Below are 20782 nucleotides of genomic sequence, written 5' to 3' on the forward strand. Positions count from 1 at the left end.
TAAACATACATATGAAATAGCTTGTCTACATTTTTAGCACAATTTTTTTTTAATTTCATATAATTATGGCTTTATTGATTATCAATATGACCATTAAGGGTTTTTTAAAGACTTTTACATGTAAAAAATGTTTTTTTATGGCAACAGCTTGGCGTGAGTAGCAAACACAAATTAAAAAAATATAAACACCAAGATTAGGTGATTATCCTTTAAAGTTTTATTGTAAATACGTAGAAAATAAACACTTTATATTTCGAATGTTTTATTAACTTAAATACATTTACTTTAGCATATACGAAAAAATAAACCTTAAAAACTTTAATCACATATATGCAGATAATTTTTTTATCTGCCCATATGTGATTTTTTTTTTATTATTTACGGTACAGCTATGTCAACATTGTAAACTAACGCCTCATTTTGATCATATTGACAAGTATCAACATAATAAAAATAACTTAAAAACATCACCCTTACATCAAAATATAAACACTGGAAATTAACGTAATAATATAAAAAAAAAGAGACCACTTAATAAAACTTAAAAAAAAACCATAAAACGTGATGAAAACGTGAATCGGCAAACGTCCACTCTACTCCTCATCTTCATCATCTTCGGAAAGCTTTAAATTGTACTTGAATCGGTCCACCTTGCTTTTATGTTTATCATTAATTATATGCAAGCGCAGCCTACACAAAAAGTAAATATCTTCCTCGCACAAGAGGCAACGCAATTCCTCAAATGGCTTCACGCTTAAAAAGGAAGTAGAAAATAAGGATTTTGAGTGAAAAAAAACGGCAACGTCTTACTCATAAACAGTATTCTCGATGTCCTCCAAATTTTTGACGATCTCTCTCTCATAGTTGCTCAGTTGAATAATCTTTATGAATCCTAAAAGGGCCCAAATATCCTGATCCTCATTGGCCATGTTGGGTGTCAACAGGCTAGTGTCTTGGTCTCGGCCCCATGTCGTAGTCCGAGGAAACACATTTTGACGATTTATTGGCAACCGCTCGAAATGTATCAATCTGAGAATCATTATTATCATATTCCGAAAATTTAACACGCAATTTTATACCGAAAAAGGTGCTCCTTTAACTTGATTTGAACAGACAAGAGCTGGTTTTGTGTGGATTGGCTTTGCTCCATCTCACACATTACTTTCAGGGCGTTGTTCATCAAATAGCGCACCCGATTAATCTAGAAATTTTAATATGTTACAATTTAAAAGCCAAAGTTTCGAAACACACCATCTCTAATTCTTCCATTCGCAGCTCAGTATCGAGACGGATAAGCATGTCGTGTAACGGAAAAAGGGGTTTGTTAGTGACTTCATTGTAACCAAGGCCGCAAAGAATTGCCGCTATCAAGGTATTATCGGCTACAATTTGTAAACGCTTAAGTTAATGAAAACTTATTGTCATCATTATTTACTTGTAGGTTTCGGCTCCATGGTAGGGCAAAACAAGGCGGCCATCAGCATCGGTAAGCCTGGCAGGTTCGGCATTAGAGTGGTCTGCCTTAGTTTTAGCCGGCTGCCTTCGGATGTTTGGCCCACATGGGCGGCCACTAATAACCTGAAATAAATGTTTTCTTGTGAATGAATGGGGAAAATTAAAAATGCAAAATAGCTTTACGAAATCTGTATGTTATCTATTAATTGGCAAAGTACTAAGAAGTTCACAGTGGTAAAGATAGACTAATCTCAAAATCCATACTTAAGCAGGCACCTTTTATGGTACACTATACATTAGATGTAACCAAAAAATAAGCTGGGTGATTGTACGAGTAGAGGGCCATTGTAACTTCAAAGAATAACCTTTTTCAAGAAGCAAACGCGATGAAAACTTTCAAGCATTATACCTAGCATGTGGACTTTCTGGTTCGGTATCCAACAAAACCGCATTGACCGACGTTCCTTCCACGTCAACGCTCTTCCATCCCCCCGTCGTCGTGCAACCAAAGAGCTTCGCTTCCAACGGACTGAAGGGTCCTTTCAATCGCGTTATTATGCAATCGTCCCGGCTCACCTGAGGATCCGCGAAATCCCTATAATTGACAATCTTGTCTACATCCATTTGGGCCTCATTTTCTAAGGGATCCGTGGAGGATTGAATAGTGAGCCGCCTTTCATGATCTTGCTAAGAATCCATTGACCAATATTACAGTAAACATCGCAAAAAAACTATGTTTTAATGTCGTTTATTACCTTTGAAAGAAAGCTAGGAGCTGCGGATTCAGCGTGGCGGCCATCTATCATGTACTTATTCAGAGATTTCTCTTTAATCGCAGTTCGGTAGATTGTGAGTTCAATAACGTCGTTAACCACTGAATACACCTATTTAAATTCACATTTAGAAACGTTCAACATTCAATAAACAGTAGGTTCAAGAAAAGGTCCTTACTTCAGCAAATAACACAATGCCCAATGTCCATTTTTTGAAAAGTTCGTTAACATGTTCGGTCCAATTGCCCTGATCTTTGCAAGGTGGCTTTATTCCATGCATGACGCATTCAAAGGCTAGTGCCGAAACAAAACATTGAGGACGTTGAGGTAAATAATATAAGTTGTTAACCTCGACTCTCTGATAGTTTCCGTAATCGATGAAAAGAACCTAATCGCCGCAAAAGAGAAAAATTACTGTGATATTCTTCACATAATTGTAAGTTCACACACATAAGAAACTAATATTTGAAAAAATAGCGACGTACCTGGTTGTGTCTTCCTGCAGTGGCAGTTAATCTACACCTATAAAACAATCCATCGTTGTCGAATTTCGCGACATAAATTTTGCCAACTTTAGGCTGTTCGTCCACTTGCTGCAGTACCTGTTTGTTTAAGGCTTCATCTATTTTCTGTAATAGTTCGACGGTTCGATCGTCAGCGTTTTGGGCCCAAAAATGTCCAGCATCCACGGGCTAATGAATAAAACGTCTAGTAAATTCTCACAACATACTTCATGATTTTCAAGTTTTTTAAAACTGAACAACCAAGTATCTCTTAAAGTACTGATAAAATAAAACCAGCCTTCCAGTCATACTCACATGCGAAACCTGAATTTGGATAAATTGAGTACCAGCGGTTGGAATAACGCTGTAATCGACCGTTGAAAAGCAGTTCATTTTGGAAGACGATGTGCCAGTGACAATGTTTTCAAGCGGCAAACCGCGATTGGTTTTGGATCCGTGCTTCTCGGCGAATTCCCACGCTTTATCCATACTTAAAGGTACTAAGATTACAACACCAAACGTAGTAACGCGACCATAACAATACTCACGGCAATAGCCTTAATTCGAAGTCATATTTAAGCTGTCTCTTTCGGATCATTTCGTAGATTTGAGTGGGAATGCGTTCCTTGATGTTTGCTAGTCGAGTAAAGCCATCTACATTGACCATAACTGGGTCCAGTGCATTTTTAAATTCAACATACACTTTCCTGAAAATGTTTCTTCTATACTGGAATCACCAAATAAAAAACGTGTAGTTTACATGCTTCCGTCAAAACCTATCTGGACGTCTGTCTCGTTATCCCGATCTCGGATCATACGTTTTATCTGTCGTACATAAATTTGTCCCGGCTGTCTAGGATCCAGGCCTGTGTGTAGTAACAACAAAAATATACATATAACAATAATGACACAAATAAAACACTGTCAAAGACGTGACATACCTGTCAAATAAACAGTGCAATAAGGATTGCGCCCCCCTAAGGTTTTTACCGCATCTCTCTCGGTTGTTTGATTGAATTCCTTTGATTTAATGAAATAATTGGGATAAAAAGCGCCGGCCATTACCACCTAAAGAGATATAAATGTATTGAAGAGACTTATTAGCTAAAATAATGACATAAAAGGTTCTTTTTCTCTGTCACTAAATAACAAAATTACCTTCAACACTGTAGGTTTTTCAACGTCGGACAAAACCACCTTTCCCGGACCCACAGTTTCTTTGATTTGCATCCATTCTAGTCGTTGTTTAATTTCCGTCACCAGCAGATGCCATTCTCTTAGGCCCTTCAAACTGACCAGATTCCTGCGACACCAATCGGATTCTTGGGATTTGGACGCGAAGGCGTTTTCACGATTGAGCCGTTGCCACACCTACAGAAAAAAACCTTCTCAAAATATTAATCTCGTGTAGATGACAAAATGGCGAAAGTACTCTTGACTGCTGAACTAAATTTTTTATTGTACGTGATATGTTCCACCAAAAAGTAACACAAAATTCGCTTATATATTGATACACACAAGTTGACACTATATTTGTCATAATAGTTCCTATTACTACAAACTGCAGGAACCTAAACTAACCTGAACCATAATGCTTTAAATCCATTATAATCCAAACAGTTTTCAGAAACACCCAGTATATGAATTTTCTTTGTAAAAAAATGTATAATACTTACAGAATATAAATTCAGCAGTGCTATGAGATCGCTGCACGAGCCATCTGCCCAAAGCAAGACTTTCCTATACGCATCCATTCGCTTTTGGAATGGAACGGAGAATATGTTTTGGATCGAGCATCCAGCGGCTGAAAGTGAAGTCAATATTAAAATCTTATTTCACCTGTAAATATTGACGAAACGAATATATTGACAATCACTAAAACAGTTCTGTCGAATTTATCTTTAAAAAACAAATTGTATTTTTTTTTAATTATTTGATATCCAACACCTTCTCTGGCAGAGTTTGTATCAGAAATGTATTTAGAAATTTAAAATGCAGATAGCCATTCTTCTCCGGCATTATCTACTTTTTCATTTGACCAAAGAAGGGACCACAAATGATTAAAATCATTAGTGTCCAAATTAATATTATATTTGTTCGTAATATGTCCCGTTCTTGTGGATAGTGCGAATCTCCTAAAATTAAGAATTATTTCAGAAAACGGCAACACAATCTCTAATACACCAAACATATAGTTACGACTGGCATTCAACCTTCGTAGGTAAAAAGTTAGGCAAAAAAGAGTTTACCTGGCATGCTCGATCGAATGATTCATTGTTTCCTTTTATGGATCGCACATATGTTTATTTACGTTAATGTCTGCATATTTGCAAGAACATTGCGGAACCTTCTAGTTATGGGATCTTTAACTATATGAAGAGACCATTGCTAAGAGTGATTTAAGTTGAAGAACAATAAAGCTATAAAAGCGAACCGATTGTAACAAGCGATCTTAAAGAGACTGGTAGAGAGAAATTAATTTATTAGTCAAAAACCGTTCAATTGTATCAACTACATTTGATGAGATGCTTGCAATGTTGTATGACTCACCAATAATAATAGTTTCCTCCAAACAGCTGAAAAACTGCCCCAACACGATCATTTTGGAGAGGTGTACGTCAATGGGCAAATTAGCCATGACTTTCCCCAAGAAGGTGATATCTCCATCCGAATTAAACATCAAACCGTGACGGGTCTTCAACAACCCCCCTATCTACACCCACCCAAAAAACTCATTAATTGAATTTCCAAAACTAAATAATCAAATCAACGATCTAGAAAGACTGAATATAGCATTTTTTTTTACTAGGTTTCAGGCCTCTTTTTCGCAAATACGTCTTTAATCTATGGCAGGGAAATGAGAAAAAATTACGTGACCATGACCTCTTACACCTTATATGAACCGATTGCACCAGCTTTTTCTGACAACAAAATAACGTCATAAGGACACTAAGTTATGATAAGTACCTGTTAGAAAATTACCTCACTTTTATTTCAATACTAGAAATTGTTTTCTACAGTCAGTTCTTCTAGATCATTAACTTAAACCCACTTCTTTCAACTGCCAAACTGTCAGCTCTATGTTCTTCAAATTGGGGGGATTCAAAGCAAGGGCTAAGATTTGCGCAGGCGACTCCTGCAGTTCTAGCATTTTTGCCTGAAGAACCACCCTCTCAAGGGGAGCTCTTAGAATTTCCGGCATAAGCATCTTCTCCATTTCTTCCTGCATTATTTAATTTCGACACAATATTCACATAAAATTTCCTGTCAGACGAAATAGATTTATAGAATGATTTTAAAGTAGAATATTTTGAAAATATTAATGTTGGGAAAATATTTTTTTTTTAAGACTCAAGAAGTTAATATAGGCGACATACAATATAAAAACTCTCGGTGACCAATCGGTAAATTCTGCCGTCACACGTTCTTCCTACTCTGCCTGCGCGTTGATCGCAATTGACATGAGAGGCCCACTCTAACTTCAAGCTCATGTACTTCGTTAATGGATCCACAGTCATCACTTTGGTGAGACAAAAGTCGATTACTAAAAATAATTTTGGAAGAAAATTGAACTACCAATAATTTTCTGATTCGATTGAGAAAGTAGCCATTTTAAAAATATAATAAAATTTCCAATTTCTCAAAGGAAGAACGGAATTTACCATAACAAGAATCAGGCACAGTTACCGAGCTTTCCGCTATATTTGTGGATAAAATAATTTTTCTGTAGCCTGGTTTAGAAGGAAGAAAGGCTTGCGCCTGTTCATCGTTAGGCAAGGACGAATGTAGTGGAATAATATCCCACTTCAGTCTATTTAGAACTTGTGAAGCCGTCCCAGTTCTGGGGCTTAGGCTGCAAGCCAAATATTCTATGAAACAAGAAAAATAGAATTGGTTGATCGCCTACTTGTTCGCACCCGTCATCTCCTGTCTTTCAGCCTTAATAAGTAAATTATGAGCGTCTTCAATCTCATTTATGCCAGGCAGGAAAACCAAGACACTCCCGTGTGTCGCTTGACCTCCCATGCTGACATTTGTCCTGTCCAGCTTATCAAATACCTTGACGAGAAAGAGAAACGCGTTCCAGACCTGTTCAGAAATCTCCGGTTTTCTAATGTCGAATCTAGGCATCTGTAAAATCGACTATGCCTACTACCATCAATAGAAATTATCGGCACAAAACATACTTCCGTAACTGAAGACATTTGGTCCAGATAGAAAATGACTTTGCTGTATTGTGAGATCTTATTTACTTTAATGATTGGGGCAGAAATTAAATGCCCGACCGCCTGCTTGCGGAAATAAAAAGCAAATTCATCTGCATTGATAGTGGCGGACATTAATACGACCTGCAATAGTTTTGTTGGTAACAAGTCCAGTACTTATAAAATTAGTTCCAACCTTAACATGAGGCGAATTGGTAAATAAAAACTTCCTAACTACTAACAACAGAAAATCCAATTCTTGATTACGTTCATGAACCTCATCAATAATAATATGAGTGTACTCCCTCAGGGACTTTGCGTGGATGATTTTTTGAAGGAGCACCCCCAAGGTCATATAGGTGATCACTTGATCTTTTGAGACTCTTTTTTCCAAGCCCACCTGATAACCACACACAGTCCCCAAAGCCCATCCCCGTTCTTCACATACTCTTTTTGCCACATTAATAGTGGCAATTTTTCGAGGTTGAGTCACAACAATGTTGCAATACTCATTTTTCTCCCTTAGATCATCCATTACCATCTGAGGTACTTGAGTGGTTTTGCCTAAAATTCTTCTAGTGACTATACTGAAATGCTTTTAACAAGAAAATTTACCACACCCAGTGGGACCTTCAATAACAATAACCTGATTGAGTTCTATTCTAGATAAAATCTGATTTCTGAATGAATCAATGGGCAGCTCAGATTTTACATCACTTTTTAGTTTAAAATTATACTTTTGGTATACTTCGGCGGGTTCGGATTTCCCATCCGGGATAATGCTGTTCACATGGTACAAATCATCTACGGCACTCTAATAACAAGGGTTCTCAACAGGTTGGTTAAAAAGTTTATCCAATACTTACTACGTCATCACCAAATCCTTCACTTGTTTGCAAGACAGGTTGAAATGCATACTTTTCCATCTCCTGTTTTACGAATTCCTCTTCATAAACCTGATTATTGTCAGAATAATCATCTTCATCACTCGATGAGGAAAAATCTTCATGAGTGTAAATTGGCATCTTTGCACCATTCACTCGGCCCACTGGATAAGTGGGCTTTTGATCCATTTTAGCCAGGAGAGCCTTCATATTGTCTAAAGGTGGCAATCAAAAAACCTTGAAAGCCATAAAAAATTCTCTATTAATAGCTCTAACATATCTAATGCCTTTAAGTTGATGGAGAACTCCCCATCAAACATGTAATCTCCCAAAGCTCTATCTTGGTACCAATTCTCCATTAAGGCACAAAATAAATAAAATACCTGTTTCTGTGCAAGCAAACTTTTATTCTATCTAGATAAGACTGAAATAATTATATTTGTCTAACAGTACCTGGAGAACATTATGGATAATTCTAGAGAGTTCAGAGTGGTCTTTGTGCAGTGTTTCAATGGGGCAAACATGTTGCTGCCCTGTGTAGTAAACTAGAGAAAGGTGCTTCATCCTTAAGACTCTCACTGATCATATGTTGAATACTGTACTCATTGCTGCTTATGTTGAATGAATAAAATCACTCAGCACATGTGGTGAGTAGGGCGGCCCCATTTGCATATTATTAATGGGAAACTCATTAATTACTGGAGGTTTAAAAAAACAAAAAAACGTTCTTAGGAAACATTTCGAGATAGATTTGCGAATTTTTATACCTTTTATGTTTTGATAAAATTAAAATTTTCTAGTTGAGGCTATTTTAATTTTATCATTTCTGATCATGATACTTTATTTATCACAAAAACAATAATTTCTTGCGCGAAAACACATGAAAGAGTTCAAACAACAGTTTTGCTCCAAAACAGAGGTTTCAATTCGGAGGTTCAGTCAAACACTTACCAGGACTTAAAGGTCAGGTTTCACAATTTTATATAAAGAGAGAAGGCCACATTTATATTAATTAATAGAAATTTAAATAGTTCAGCTGAATACTATAAAGTATGAGAACCGCGCACAGAACTAAATTGAGAAAACAAACAGTACTGTAATCAACAATTTTTTGCGACAGGAAGTGAAAATGTCCCTACAACATTCTTATTTTTCATAAAAAATGTTCCTACAAATTCCCTACCTGACTACTCCTATAACAATTTTTATTAAAAATGTTTTTTTACGTACCATTGAATTTCCTTAATTAAAATAGGGCAACATGTAATGAAAAACGACTACTATTTTGATATTAATAAACTTTAATTTTATAAATGATTGATGAAGAAGCAAGAACACACCACCCTTCTAAAGAACCCGTGTAAACTCTTAATTCTGCTCTTTTCGCTCTCGTACTAGTAATGTCATGTCACCTCGACTTTCAACATTGTCTACGGCATCATAATTTATATTTTCCAATGACAACAAATTTTTAATTTAAAAATCTCGTATATACTTTACGCTATCACACCCTTTTCAAATCTCGACCAGAATATTCAGCCCTGAACCTAAAGAGAACATTGCTTGTTAATTGACCCTCCTTTATAATTGCCTATAATAATCTGAAGCATAATTAACTCGGGAAATGGCTGCACCAGCAGGTAGGGGCGAGGGCGTCCAAAAACAAATCCAACAGGATTGGGTCAACAGAGAATACGTCGAGATAATAACGATCAGCATTAAGAAAATCACGGATTTCTTAAATTCATTTGGTAAACATGAACAAAGTAGCTTGGGCTCTTGAAGTACAAAATTAAAATTGATCTTTTCCAGATCTCTCCTGTCGATCAAAACTCGCGGTTCTCAATGAGAAACTCACCACATTGGAAAGGAAAATCGATTATTTGGAAGCCTGTGTAAGTATGTTGTCTGAATATGTTAATATTTAGTCAAAGTTTAAAATTTCAGGTTACAAAAGGAGAAACCCTTACATGAAAATAGCCCCCCGCAACCTACTCATTTTCCTTTTAGACACTAATCAAAATGATCAGCATTCTGCAAATATGCAAAACCATCATCTCCATTGTTGTTCCCTGTGGCACTATTTCAAGGAATGAACTGTTAATTGAATGTAGTATTTTAAGTGCTGCCCTTAATTGAATTTGTGCTCAGTGGAATTGGGTCCATACTGTGAACTATGAAGCAGGCTATAATAATCTACTCAAAAAGGAAACCCCAGTGAGGCTTCAAGAGACTGCTTACACAGGCAGCTTGATAGTGCCACATGATTTTTAGCACCCCAAGGATTGTTAGTATGTAAGAAAGATAATTCTGCACAAATGTCACCATTTGGAGAATCTAACCCTCAAGAAGTTGTATAATTTAAAAAGCAGTTTGTTGTTTTTGCAAATTTTAAGGTGTGACAGTGTTACTAAAACTGGACTATTGCATCTGCTCAGCCTTGAAAAGTTGCTAAATTTTATTATTTTGATCTTCTGTATGTTAAAGAAATGGTGAAGACAGATCTTTAACACATAAAAATGACATGAAGTAGCATAGTGTTAGTTTTGATGAGGACCCAGTAGAATAGTTTTTTATAGTATAAGTTTAATATTTATTAATTATACAGATATGAGAGGTTTTTAAACAAGTACAATAATGTTTTTAAAAACTCATGCATTCATCTATAGAAACTTTAAGTTTTTATGCAATTAAGTCATTTAACTGCCAAATAATGTTCCTGACATTAATAAAAACCCGCATTTTATCGCGATAAAATCCAAATTTTTATTACACAAATGACCAATTTGTTTATTACCCCCCAGCAACTCGAATCTAACACAAAGGTAATATCAACTATGTAGTTTCAAGCACCTTCAAAAAATATCCCATTCAAAGACAGTTGGGATAAATCTGATATGAAATCCAAAAAAAAAGTTTAGTTAATTGGGAGGCGTTCACAAATCCTGCAAACGCTAGTAACTCTTACATTGATTATTAAAGAATATGAATTTATGATCGATGTGTGTAATAAAGGACTTCAGATCAAGTTTTCCCACAGTTCATCTCTCAAATTAACTAAAAAAGGCTATGATGCAACAATATGCTCGGCCAATTACTTTCAAGTAGAGTACAGTAACGATGAAATTCTATCTAGACAGAATCAGTATAACCCTGTAATTTCAAAAATGTGCCAAAGAGATTAAAATTGTGCGAACGGTTACTTATATTTCGCTTGGAAATTAACCTCTACCTAGGAAATGAAAATTGTGTTGTTAATAAATAAATTATTTGTTTAGAGTCAGTAATAAAGTAGTTTAATTGCGACATTTGTCCAGCCAGAATATAATTCGAACTCAAGTTTTATTTAATGAATTTTATCTCAATCTTTACTTAATAGTTGTTTTCTCAAGCAATAATATTCAACATCTACAAAAATTTTTTGGTATCTCTACCAAAGTTACTCAATACAGTTTAGTAAACCGGCAGCTTCCTTGAAACTTCCACGGGATTCGCTCGCTCCACATGTAAAACTGAAACAATGGGGGTTTGGCTAAGAGCGAAAATGACAGCCACATGGACTTTGCATTGCTCCAATAAGTACAACCATTTTAAGTTGCACTTCTCCTCGTCGGACATAGAGACAAATTGTTTAGGTGAACACCTCAAAACTTCCTCTGCTGTCGGCCCGCCTAATTTGCACTTCTTCAAAGTTCCCGTATGGTCAGACAGGGAGATGTTAATATTGAAAGCAAGCTCGTGTTCTACCGGATCATTATCAAAAATGGCTCGACAGTCCGGATTATCGCACGTTACTTCGTTGATGATAACCTTACAGTAACCACATTTGACCACGTAAGGACGAATAAGGCCATCCAAATCTAGCTGAGTCACAAAGGCAAAGAGCACCACTGTAAAGGAGGAACTTCCGCTTTGTTTGCCTGTCAGGCGGCTGTTTATGCGATAATGCAATTGATTGACAGTAACAACTTCGTCCACTGCTATACTGCCTGCGGGCAAAGAGGCCACAAATTGCTCGACAATGTCAAATGTTTCAATTGGGGCCACTTGCGCATATTCATACAACTCCTTTGTTTCTTTACTCATTGCAGGGTTTTCAGTGACTATAGTGCGTCCTGATGTTTGACCTATATAGGCTTTGTGAAACTCCGACCACTCTATTTTCAAATCTGCTAAAAACAGGATAGTTGTTCTGGGCTTCCATGCTTCAGAACGCGTAATTACGTCTGGTTCCCATATGCTTATCTTGAAACTTGGAGCAGAGTAGTCAAAAATCTCAATATCCCGAACCTGTATGGTCTGGTTATTTTTGGTATTGACAGTTCTAATACAATTTAACCCTCTGACTGCCCCAAGCACATCAGCATACTTAATACTCTGACCTCTAGTGAGGATGTCGTGTAAGGGTACAAACATTGCAGTAGGCTTCGTGGGAATACGCAGCAAATCTTTAAATCTCTGCGTTCCATCAGGATGAGACACAATAACAGATCTCTCATTTAGAGACAGTTTGTAAGGAGACGTTACCATAGGGCGGAAACACTCACTTTTGTCCTCTAACTTCCGGACAATAATCTGAGGGTCAACGATTTCAACTACACTTCCAGTAGAAAATTTATCATTGGCTTCCAATATTCGTTCGGCGTTGCCCCAGTAACTGACGTTAATATAATGCTGCATCGAGTCTCTGATGGTGAAGTTCCAAACAGCCTTTTGAATGGAGCCGCTTTCGGAGGACTGCGAAACAAATATATTGGGGCGCTGCTTCCCTATTATGATGCCTATCACGATCACATTTGTTAGATTTGTGTTCAAATTTTTCAAGTCCACTCTTTGAAGAGCTACGCGGTTGTAATTTGGTTTGGTTTTTTCCATTTTTAGCGAGTTTTACTTCGGGAATTGAAAGATTTTTTGAAAACAAAATGGCGATTGAGACTTTCAATTGTTTCGCTCAGCATTGCTTTTGTTCAAGCGTTTTTCGACTTTCATCACTAGAAACCAATTAAATTTGAAGACTTTCCAAACTTTTGACGTTTAGTTTATTGAGCCAATAAAGATTTAGCAAAATTTAGATAAATGTCAATTTAAATCGTGGCGGCAAAGCTTAAACTAGCCAGTTTATTAATTTCTTATCTTTCTGTAAAAATATATCTTTAAAAATACGTTATATTTCAAGAACACTCATATATATTTTTTAACGATCTTTATTAATCCAAAAATATCAACATTCGAATATTAACAATCGAAACTAATTGATTTTAAATGCTATCCAGAAAGGAGCGGGACTTCTAGTAACTTTCAGCAAATCGCGACATTCTTCCTCGAATGCCGGATCGGCGAAATTCCTCTTTTTAGACCGAGCTTTCGGATTGGTGCCTTTCAAAACCGGCACCGGGGGATTGAAAGCCATTTGGGACATATCAAATTCCTCATAAAGCTGCTCGATTGTCCTGAAAAATGTCATTAACAAAAACAATATTAATTTCAAAAAAAGACATACAGCTTTCCATATTCCAAAGGCAAACTACCGTCTCCAGTAGCAGGGACCCCACTTGCAATATTTCTGGACATTTTCCTTACCACTGGATGATAATGCCTGGACAATAAAACCGTTTCAAAAAGGGCCGAATTTGAAGCATTGGCGTATTCAGGATCTTCAACCTCCGGCTGAAATTTCCCTTCACCACCTGAACTATCCAGGTCCAGTAATATGTCTATAGAGCGATTGAGCTGCATTAAATTTTTGATTAACCCTAAACATCCTAATGAGCTACGAATGTGTTATAATAAAAAAAGACGGAATCACAATTATTTGATAAGGTACCCGTTGTGTAAAAGCTGCAAACTAAACGTCGCTAGCCTTTTCACGAAGTTAATGGTTCTTTTATTGGTAATTTTTTTCCTTCTTTTGACGAGGGCGTCAATTAATGTTTTCAAGACAATGATACAGTTTTTATGGGTTTTGCCTGAATGCGTGGTTAAAAGGTCTCGGTACAAGTTAACATAAAACCTACAATGCGAATAAATTGTTTAATTTGGGAGGAGCAATTCCATAATCCACATCCGTCTTTTACCTTGTTGGATCAATGTTGATAGCGTCTCCCTGTCCGCTCAACATAATGAAAATTGTCTGTATGCAGTGCAATTGCTCTCTATATCCCAGCCAATCTTCCTTCAGTAAATTACTTAGGACATTCACTATATCCACATAATATTCTAAATTTATACAGTGCGCAAATCTAAAAAAATATATTTATAATTTTTAGAAGTGTTTAAGTAGGAGAAATGTACTTAGTCAATCCCTCCAAGCATACGCTTAACATTTTCCTATTTTCTGAGTTCTTCAAAATGCGAAAGTAAATATTGAAAATTATTTTCGTAATTTCCGTTTGGTTTTTTTGCTTGGCCACTTGGCTTTCTTCCGCTTTCGTCTCTAACATTTCCTTCTCTAGTTCGTGCAGTTTTTTTTTCCTCTATTGCCCCACAAATTGAATTCAAACAATACCGCAAAACTCACAGAAATAAACTCACCTTCCTCTCCCTTTTGGACAATTGCAAGAGTCTTCCTTTCTTAGCTTGCAGTTTCTTGTTTTTAACATCTTGCTCTTTTTTTGCATCTAAATTGACATCTCTTAAATTCAAAACCAGCAAAACCTCTAACATTTCCGTGTTCACATTTTGTGCATGCGTTTTCAGGTAATTATTTATAAGTCGTAAAATCTGAAATAACCAAATCTTTTCTCCTTAACTGATTCTAATAAACAAAGCAGTTAAACCAACTTTTAAAGTGATTTCCTCCTTTTTATCTTCCCGAATGACATTACAAATGAAGCCTTTAACTAAATTCCGGACGTTTTTTCTGGGATTGCTTAAAAACGGAACTACCACTTGGGCGATGTTTTGGGCGTAGTTGAAATATGGATGGGTAGATAAAAGTTCTGCCATTGCTTGGACAGATAGTTCAGATAGTTTAATTTCTTCCTAGTTAGAAGCAAATTGAGAGCTATTGCAACATTACCAGCAAAGTTTTGCCTTACTTCAGAAATCTTCCTAGAGTCCCCCTTTTTTTTAACCAACAAAAAGCAGTATTTCTCAAGCTTTTGTAAAAATTTCTTGTAGTAAAGAAGCAAATTTTCCTCATATTTTTGAAGTTTTAAGGTATCTTTTTTCAGCTTCACACCATCAACATTGATACCTTTTATTTCAAAGTCAGGAAGTATGTCTTTAAAAACCTCCAATAAAGACATTATGACTAACTTTCTTACTGTGAAGAACACTTCTGGAGTTTCATCATCCATTAGATTAAGTAATGTTCTGAGATTTGTTACTTTTTCCTCAGGATTCTCCAATAGTCCTGAACTTAATGTTCCTATATGGATTTTTTTTTGCCTTAACGTTTCATTTCTAGTAGCTAAAAGCTGGGTAACCAAAATAGGTTTAGAGAGATCTATGTCAGTTTCATGAAGAGTGAAATCTTCTTCCTCACTACCCTCTTTTTCTTCATCAACATTTTGTGAAGCTTCTAATATTGTTTCTTCCTTAGTTGCTTCACTGTCTTCTATGATTTCTTCAACAATTTCCTGATGTACCAACCCTTTTTCAGTTTTAACTGGTAATAAAGCTCTTATCCTTTTGGTTCTGGTGTCCTTAATTTGATCCTCATATACATTCTCCAAAGTGTCATCATCATCATGCTTCCTTTTTTTTGGTTTGGTGTATGACATGGCTTGCTGGTGACTTAAGTCCAATTATTTTTTCTTATGGCCCCCATTTAACATAAATACTTACCCAGAATACTTTACTTTATTTAAAATCCCATAACTTCTATTAGTAATGGCCTGCTTTAGGAAATCAAGATCGTCTTCTTCAACCATTTGAAGCATATCTTCCCCATGATCACTTTCGTCTTCTGAGGCATCATGCTGTTGAGGCGTGTTTTTTCCAGCTCTGTTGAGAACAGGCTGTTTTCTTGTTTTTTTAGAACCTTTTTTGATGAGTCCCTGTTTAATCAACTTGTTCTTTTTTTGGTTGTTCCGTTTTGCTTTTGATATTCTTGGTTTCTAAAAGATGAAAAGGGAAATGAGAACTATGCTGCCTTTGATTGTTCATAATTATAATTAAAACTTAAAAAAAATATCAGCTAACCAAAAACAGATTAGGGTCGTTTACGCTGTGAGAGGGGAGCAGGTAAAATGGTTTTTTTATTATGATATTAAGACCCCAAAATGGAGTTTAAACTCGTAAGATGCAGGATTTGTGCAGACTTACCACCGACATGTTTACACTTGTTGTGCCCCTTTTTAATATACGAATTATTGGTTTATTTAACTTTAATTTAAAAAAATAAAAATACCGGAGCAGCCAAAAATATCATGTAGAACTAAAAAGTTTGGTTATATTGTGGTTCAAAATCGCACATGTCATATCATGTGAATTTTACTTGATGGCTATTACCGATACAGTAGTAACCATTCACCAATGTTGCCAGATAATACAAAAGACTTTGCGAGATAGATAAATTCATTGATTCTATCTTACAAGAGTGTAATAATGATCCTTAATGTTTTTATTTTGAATGTTACAGGTCCATAATCTTTTTTGTGAATTTATTCTCAGAAATTTTTAAGAAAACAACAAGACATACAGGAATATACATTTTTAGCTTTCGAATAGATTTTATGTATTTATATAAGATAGATAAATATATATCATATATAAATATTATTTAAAATATATATTATATTTACAATGTCTCTTAAAAAAAAAAAAAATTAAGTTTAAATTAAAGTTACGTAAATAATTATTCAACGTGATTACTCTGCCGTTGGCTTTCACTTGACTAGAAGAAATCCCTGAAAAGAACCAAAATAACCACCATAATGAGTTTTTATTTTAAAGCACAGTGCGCTCAAACCTGTTTCATAAATCCGAAGTACCCCTGTTTACGGTACCAGACCCCAATATTCCCATACTCCCTCTAATTCACAAATAAACGCCATACGATGACTTCAGAAACCCTGCCCACATCGCCATAAGTCAGGAAAAAATGTATCACTATTTCGTCGTCGAGACAAGGCCGGTTCCGAGTAGTTTCCCCAAATAAGGAGAAATCTCGTGTAGGATGAAATTGCAGATTAATCACAAGGATTTTTACCAAAAACGAACGTCATTCTGTTTTGCATATACGGTGTTGTTAATGAGAGAGATTGCGTTTCGTTTAATGCTGTACTGCAATGTTCGAGATCTATATAGGAATTGAACGTTGCATTTTGCCTTTATATAGCAGAACTCATGTGTGAATACTACTAAACTTCCTGTGCATGGACCTAGAATTGACAATTTTATTAATTATGAATCTAGAGATTCTTGATAATGAGAACCACATGAAGTTCAATATTTCTTATATGTAACTTAAGTTTTTAAATTTGCTACAATGTCTCAAGAATATTATAGAAAGTCTTTCACCATTTTGTTAACAAAAATAGCCAACTTTGGTCATCCACTAGATAATAAATACATAGTGTACTGCTAACAACGTTTTCTTGACTTTTTAATAGACTCATCAGTCTTTTTATCAATTGTTCATGTATGCCTATACGCTTAATAGCTCTTTTAAATTCGCCATTAATCATCCTTCTAGTACTTCTTACACGGCGCATCATATATTACAATAAGTACAGCAAAATGATAATTAGACACATGAGTAATGAATACCAATTGCTATTCACAAAAGTGCATATTTCCTAGGTTTGCTTCGCCTTCTGCCCTCAGTACCTTCTTACATACTACTACTTTTCTTGGTTTATGTAGTCTTGTATAATGTAGGTTTCGCGTTTCAATTCTTCAATGTAGTAGGTTTGTTTTCAATACCGATAGTTGATTTATTTCTCGGCTTGGGGCGCAGACTGGGCTTGTCTGATCTTCGTCTTCAGTTTCCTGCGGTGCGCGGTCAATTCAGGTGCATACTCTCCAGTCATTCGCCTTTGGCTTTATTACTAAGACAAGTCTGGTCGGCACCAGGGTTAATATCGCTTTGTAAACGTAAGTGCATTTTATTATTTTAGTTATTGCGTTACTTCATTAGGATGTACTTTATTTTAAAACAATGATTATAAAAAATTTTACGTAATGTGACTGAACACTACGCATTTGACTGTGATCATGGAGTCTGGTAAAAATGGTGAAGGTATTTTCTAAAAAATGTAATTCATTTAAACATATTCATATGTTTTTTAAAATTACCTATTAATTTTTAAAATATTTTTAAAATTGCAATATTTCCAAAACATTTTTTCCCTTTTAAGGTATTGTTACGAAGGCACCTTATCTCAAAAAATGACTTTCGAATTACATGAGATATTTTTTTAACGCTTACTATTATCAACACATGCATTTCCTGGTAACGATAACTCATTCCATTCATCAATCGCATACACCACATAAATTTTAACATTTTTCCAAGAAATAACAAAGCCTTTTATTGTCTCCTCTGCTTGCATCTTTAACGAGTCTCATTCCTTAGATAAGCAAATAATTCTTTTTAACTACAAGACATCATGCATTGACCTCTATGTCCAGCAATTTAAATTCATTACGCAAAGTATTCTGAATTAAGACAATAGTTTCTGGATTTATGCAGTGCATTATATTGCAGAAATTTAAATGTTGAATCGTCATCCTGTTTATCGATTTTCATAACAAATATAGCGGCCTATCGGAAAATGTCTGTTCATTTTACATAGAGTCTATTAAGCGATGGCCATATACGTAAACTTATTCGTTGATTTATCATTTAACACGTGCGTAAATTCATTACTTCCAAGAGCTCGTAGACTCACAGTAAGAATTTGCGTTTAAGCGAATGCTCAACGATTGTATATATAGATGGAAAATTCCGATAGCCAAGCACTTGGTGCCGTTATTTTCCCACTATTTATTCATTTATACCAGAGAAGTGACAAATAAAACTATCTAAAAACTTCCTGCATCTTAAATGAACCATTAGGCGTTAAACGTCGCCGCCAGATTGTCAAGATTCTGGGAAAAATTCTGGTATTTAAAATATAAATATTAAAATTGTTCGAATCCATATTGTGCAAACGTTACTCTTAATTATTAAAAAATATCTGTATTTAACTTTCCTCTAAAAAAAATTACATCGGCTAGTAAACAACAATTACTGAAATTATGCAAACATTTTCATTCGCCAAACTATCAAAAATTTGGTTTGTAATTCACGAACAAACGCGGTTTACTCTCTATCACGCAAATAGGTCTTGAATAATTCACGCATTGAATATCTAAATAGAACCCAGAATTTATGATTCCTATAAATTCCGATTTTATTGTCTGGTAAAAGCAAGTGCACTTGAATAAAAGTGCTTTCAAGTTGAATAGAACATTCGGTATTTAACACACTTTATCTCCAATGAAACGGATGGATGATGAATCTGATACCTTCCAGCGTCAAGTGCTGTTTAATAATAAATCTGTGTTAAATATTTGAAAAATGATATGTCATTATAGAAATGGTCTAGTTATGTGCATAGAAGAAATTTAGAAATTGGGACTACTGGTCAGATTTTAATTGATTGATGGGCTATTATTAGCAGTCAATAGGAAGGCTGTGAGCAAACAAACTTGATTATGCAAATTTTATGCGAGATGTGTACCCGATTCGTAAATAATCAAGCTTAAAAATCTTGCATCTCTTAAAATAAAGCTCCGAAAGCCCCCAAAAAATCCACTCCTTCAATTCCAGCGAGCATTATCCCATTAAAATGTTGGGACAACAACATACCTAAATTATTATTGTTCTGCAGAAAAATGGCAAACGTCTTTATCGGCTTCCCCGAGCACCGCAACAGCAGCCGCGTATTGAAGCCTCCAGGAGGGGAAACCTCCAACATCTTCAACAGCGAAATTATCCCAGATGTTATTCCTCAAAAACTTAAAGAAGGCAAGAACCGCGGCAGCAGCATTCAGGACATCCTGCGCTCTGAAACAGTCACCACCTCTTCAATTAGCGCTCTTTCCGAAGAAAAAATCTCTACTACCACCACTGTAAACGGGTCGAACACCATGACCATTATCCAGGAGAGTATTGAAAATGAAATGTCTAGTCCTGGAGCAATACGCTCAATCCCAGATATAGCCGCTGAAGTTACGTGCAAAGTGGAACAGATGAAGATCGAGGAGAAATCCTCGAAAATTGAGGCGACAGAGACAAACTCTGAGGGAAATACTAAGGTAGTGGCTAATGAGAGTAACTCTGAAGCTTTACTGGAGCAAAGCTCTAGCGTGAAGAAGGGATCTTCGATTGGGGAGATTCTGAGTCAGGAGAGCATTGAAGAGAAGAAGAAGATTAAAGGGCTGCCCTCCCCGAGGGTGCCCCCAGGTGGGTTTTCATCCGGTTTGTGGTAAACGAGACAGTTAATTTTAGTTTTTTATTGCTGATTATTTATGGGTTGCATGACGCAATATACTGCATTTATTCATAGGAAAGGCGTTATATTATACACAATTTATTGTGAGGATATTTCATAGTTTTTTTATAGCTTATGATAATCATAAGGAAATTTATATTAGGTGCAACTAATTATTATATAGTAAGATGTTGTCCTATATACTACGTAAACTTTTAAATAAAAATTATTAAGATCTATAATGTTAATGTTGTTAATTCATCTCCCCAAACACGCATTAAATCGTTCTGTGCTTAAAAAGTAAAAACTTCATTTAAATAATTCATATTTGGCTTTACTCCTACTATCACCGGAGACTAGTTACCATTAGAATGTCTTTGTTGGGCTTTGTCTTCAAACCTCCGCATTTAAAGTTTTGTAACAAAGTCTATGTATCGCAGTTGAGGCACTATGAAGAGGGCGGGACAATGATACATGCAGGCGTCACTCACGGATCATAGCCGGGGTTGGGCAACATAATAAAATAGTTCTTGCATT

General features: G+C 35.7%; 5 protein-coding genes across 7 annotated transcripts; 2 read left to right on the forward strand and 3 right to left on the reverse strand.

The window, feature by feature from the left end:
• Positions 1 to 245: 245 nt before the first annotated feature.
• On the reverse strand, positions 246 to 9000 carry spn-E (spindle E). Of its 3 annotated transcripts, none has more exons than XM_066286539.1 (26): positions 8772 to 9000; positions 8274 to 8518; positions 7803 to 8057; positions 7552 to 7750; positions 7133 to 7500; positions 6919 to 7080; positions 6639 to 6862; positions 6394 to 6584; positions 6109 to 6275; positions 5784 to 5954; positions 5282 to 5444; positions 4408 to 4535; positions 3890 to 4102; positions 3673 to 3799; positions 3492 to 3597; positions 3280 to 3438; positions 3047 to 3221; positions 2714 to 2920; positions 2407 to 2616; positions 2211 to 2339; positions 1865 to 2142; positions 1436 to 1578; positions 1252 to 1382; positions 1080 to 1201; positions 811 to 1029; positions 246 to 753 (listed from the first exon to the last, which is right to left on the reverse strand). In XM_066286539.1, exons 3-26 carry the CDS (start codon positions 8028 to 8030, stop codon positions 594 to 596), a joined length of 4380 nt encoding a protein of 1459 aa, XP_066142636.1. In that variant the 5' UTR covers positions 8031 to 8057; positions 8274 to 8518; positions 8772 to 9000; the 3' UTR covers positions 246 to 593. The 3 variants fall into 3 exon arrangements, with proteins under 3 accessions (XP_066142636.1, XP_066142637.1, XP_066142635.1); XM_066286540.1 differs by lacking the exon at positions 8772 to 9000 and adding an exon at positions 8588 to 8743; XM_066286538.1 differs by lacking the exon at positions 8274 to 8518.
• Positions 9001 to 9221: 221 nt separating this feature from the next.
• On the forward strand, positions 9222 to 10255 carry HSPC300 (haematopoietic stem/progenitor cell protein 300). Its single transcript, XM_066286573.1, has 3 exons — positions 9222 to 9571; positions 9633 to 9715; positions 9768 to 10255. Exons 1-3 carry the CDS (start codon positions 9445 to 9447, stop codon positions 9792 to 9794), a joined length of 237 nt encoding a protein of 78 aa, XP_066142670.1. The 5' UTR covers positions 9222 to 9444; the 3' UTR covers positions 9795 to 10255.
• Positions 10256 to 10379: 124 nt separating this feature from the next.
• On the reverse strand, positions 10380 to 12764 carry hdm (hold'em). Its single transcript, XM_066286553.1, has one exon. It carries the CDS (start codon positions 12693 to 12695, stop codon positions 11274 to 11276), a length of 1422 nt encoding a protein of 473 aa, XP_066142650.1. The 5' UTR covers positions 12696 to 12764; the 3' UTR covers positions 10380 to 11273.
• Positions 12765 to 13008: 244 nt separating this feature from the next.
• On the reverse strand, positions 13009 to 16251 carry Noc3 (Nucleolar complex protein 3). The gene is made up of 10 exons (XM_066286670.1): positions 16089 to 16251; positions 15609 to 15880; positions 14858 to 15557; positions 14601 to 14801; positions 14352 to 14540; positions 14112 to 14293; positions 13895 to 14059; positions 13645 to 13830; positions 13321 to 13590; positions 13009 to 13270 (listed from the first exon to the last, which is right to left on the reverse strand). Exons 1-10 carry the CDS (start codon positions 16095 to 16097, stop codon positions 13069 to 13071), a joined length of 2376 nt encoding a protein of 791 aa, XP_066142767.1. The 5' UTR covers positions 16098 to 16251; the 3' UTR covers positions 13009 to 13068.
• Positions 16252 to 17697: 1446 nt separating this feature from the next.
• On the forward strand, positions 17698 to 20487 carry LOC136341548 (microtubule-associated protein Jupiter-like). Its single transcript, XM_066286665.1, has 2 exons — positions 17698 to 17861; positions 19643 to 20487. Exon 2 carries the CDS (start codon positions 19647 to 19649, stop codon positions 20241 to 20243), a length of 597 nt encoding a protein of 198 aa, XP_066142762.1. The 5' UTR covers positions 17698 to 17861; positions 19643 to 19646; the 3' UTR covers positions 20244 to 20487.
• The last annotated feature ends 295 nt before the right edge of the window (positions 20488 to 20782 follow it).

Source organism: Euwallacea fornicatus, chromosome 10 (genome assembly GCF_040115645.1).
Source record: "Euwallacea fornicatus isolate EFF26 chromosome 10, ASM4011564v1, whole genome shotgun sequence".
Taxonomy (NCBI): domain Eukaryota; kingdom Metazoa; phylum Arthropoda; class Insecta; order Coleoptera; family Curculionidae; genus Euwallacea; species Euwallacea fornicatus.

What these genes read in the sequence shown, in the direction of transcription:
- spn-E (XM_066286538.1), bottom strand. Translation starts at nt 8,030, where the DNA reads ATGAAGGCTCTCCTGGCTAAAATGGATCAAAAGCCCACTTATCCAGTG. An exon ending in GAGATGACGGGTGCGAACAA is followed by an intron (nt 6,585 to 6,638) that starts GTAGGCGATCAA and finishes TTTGGCTTGCAG; the next exon opens with CCTAAGCCCCAGAACTGGGA. An exon ending in CTGCAGGAAGACACAACCAG is followed by an intron (nt 2,617 to 2,713) that starts GTACGTCGCTAT and finishes TGCGGCGATTAG; the next exon opens with GTTCTTTTCATCGATTACGG.
- HSPC300 (XM_066286573.1), top strand. Translation starts at nt 9,445, where the DNA reads ATGGCTGCACCAGCAGGTAGGGGCGAGGGCGTCCAAAAACAAATCCAA. An exon ending in GGATTTCTTAAATTCATTTG is followed by an intron (nt 9,572 to 9,632) that starts GTAAACATGAAC and finishes GATCTTTTCCAG; the next exon opens with ATCTCTCCTGTCGATCAAAA. An exon ending in TCGATTATTTGGAAGCCTGT is followed by an intron (nt 9,716 to 9,767) that starts GTAAGTATGTTG and finishes TTAAAATTTCAG; the next exon opens with GTTACAAAAGGAGAAACCCT.
- hdm (XM_066286553.1), bottom strand. Translation starts at nt 12,695, where the DNA reads ATGGAAAAAACCAAACCAAATTACAACCGCGTAGCTCTTCAAAGAGTG.
- Noc3 (XM_066286670.1), bottom strand. An exon ending in TGTCCAAAAGGGAGAGGAAG is followed by an intron (nt 14,294 to 14,351) that starts GTGAGTTTATTT and finishes GTGGGGCAATAG; the next exon opens with AGGAAAAAAAAACTGCACGA. An exon ending in TGCTTGGAGGGATTGACTAA is followed by an intron (nt 14,060 to 14,111) that starts GTACATTTCTCC and finishes ATATTTTTTTAG; the next exon opens with ATTTGCGCACTGTATAAATT.
- LOC136341548 (XM_066286665.1), top strand. Translation starts at nt 19,647, where the DNA reads ATGGCAAACGTCTTTATCGGCTTCCCCGAGCACCGCAACAGCAGCCGC.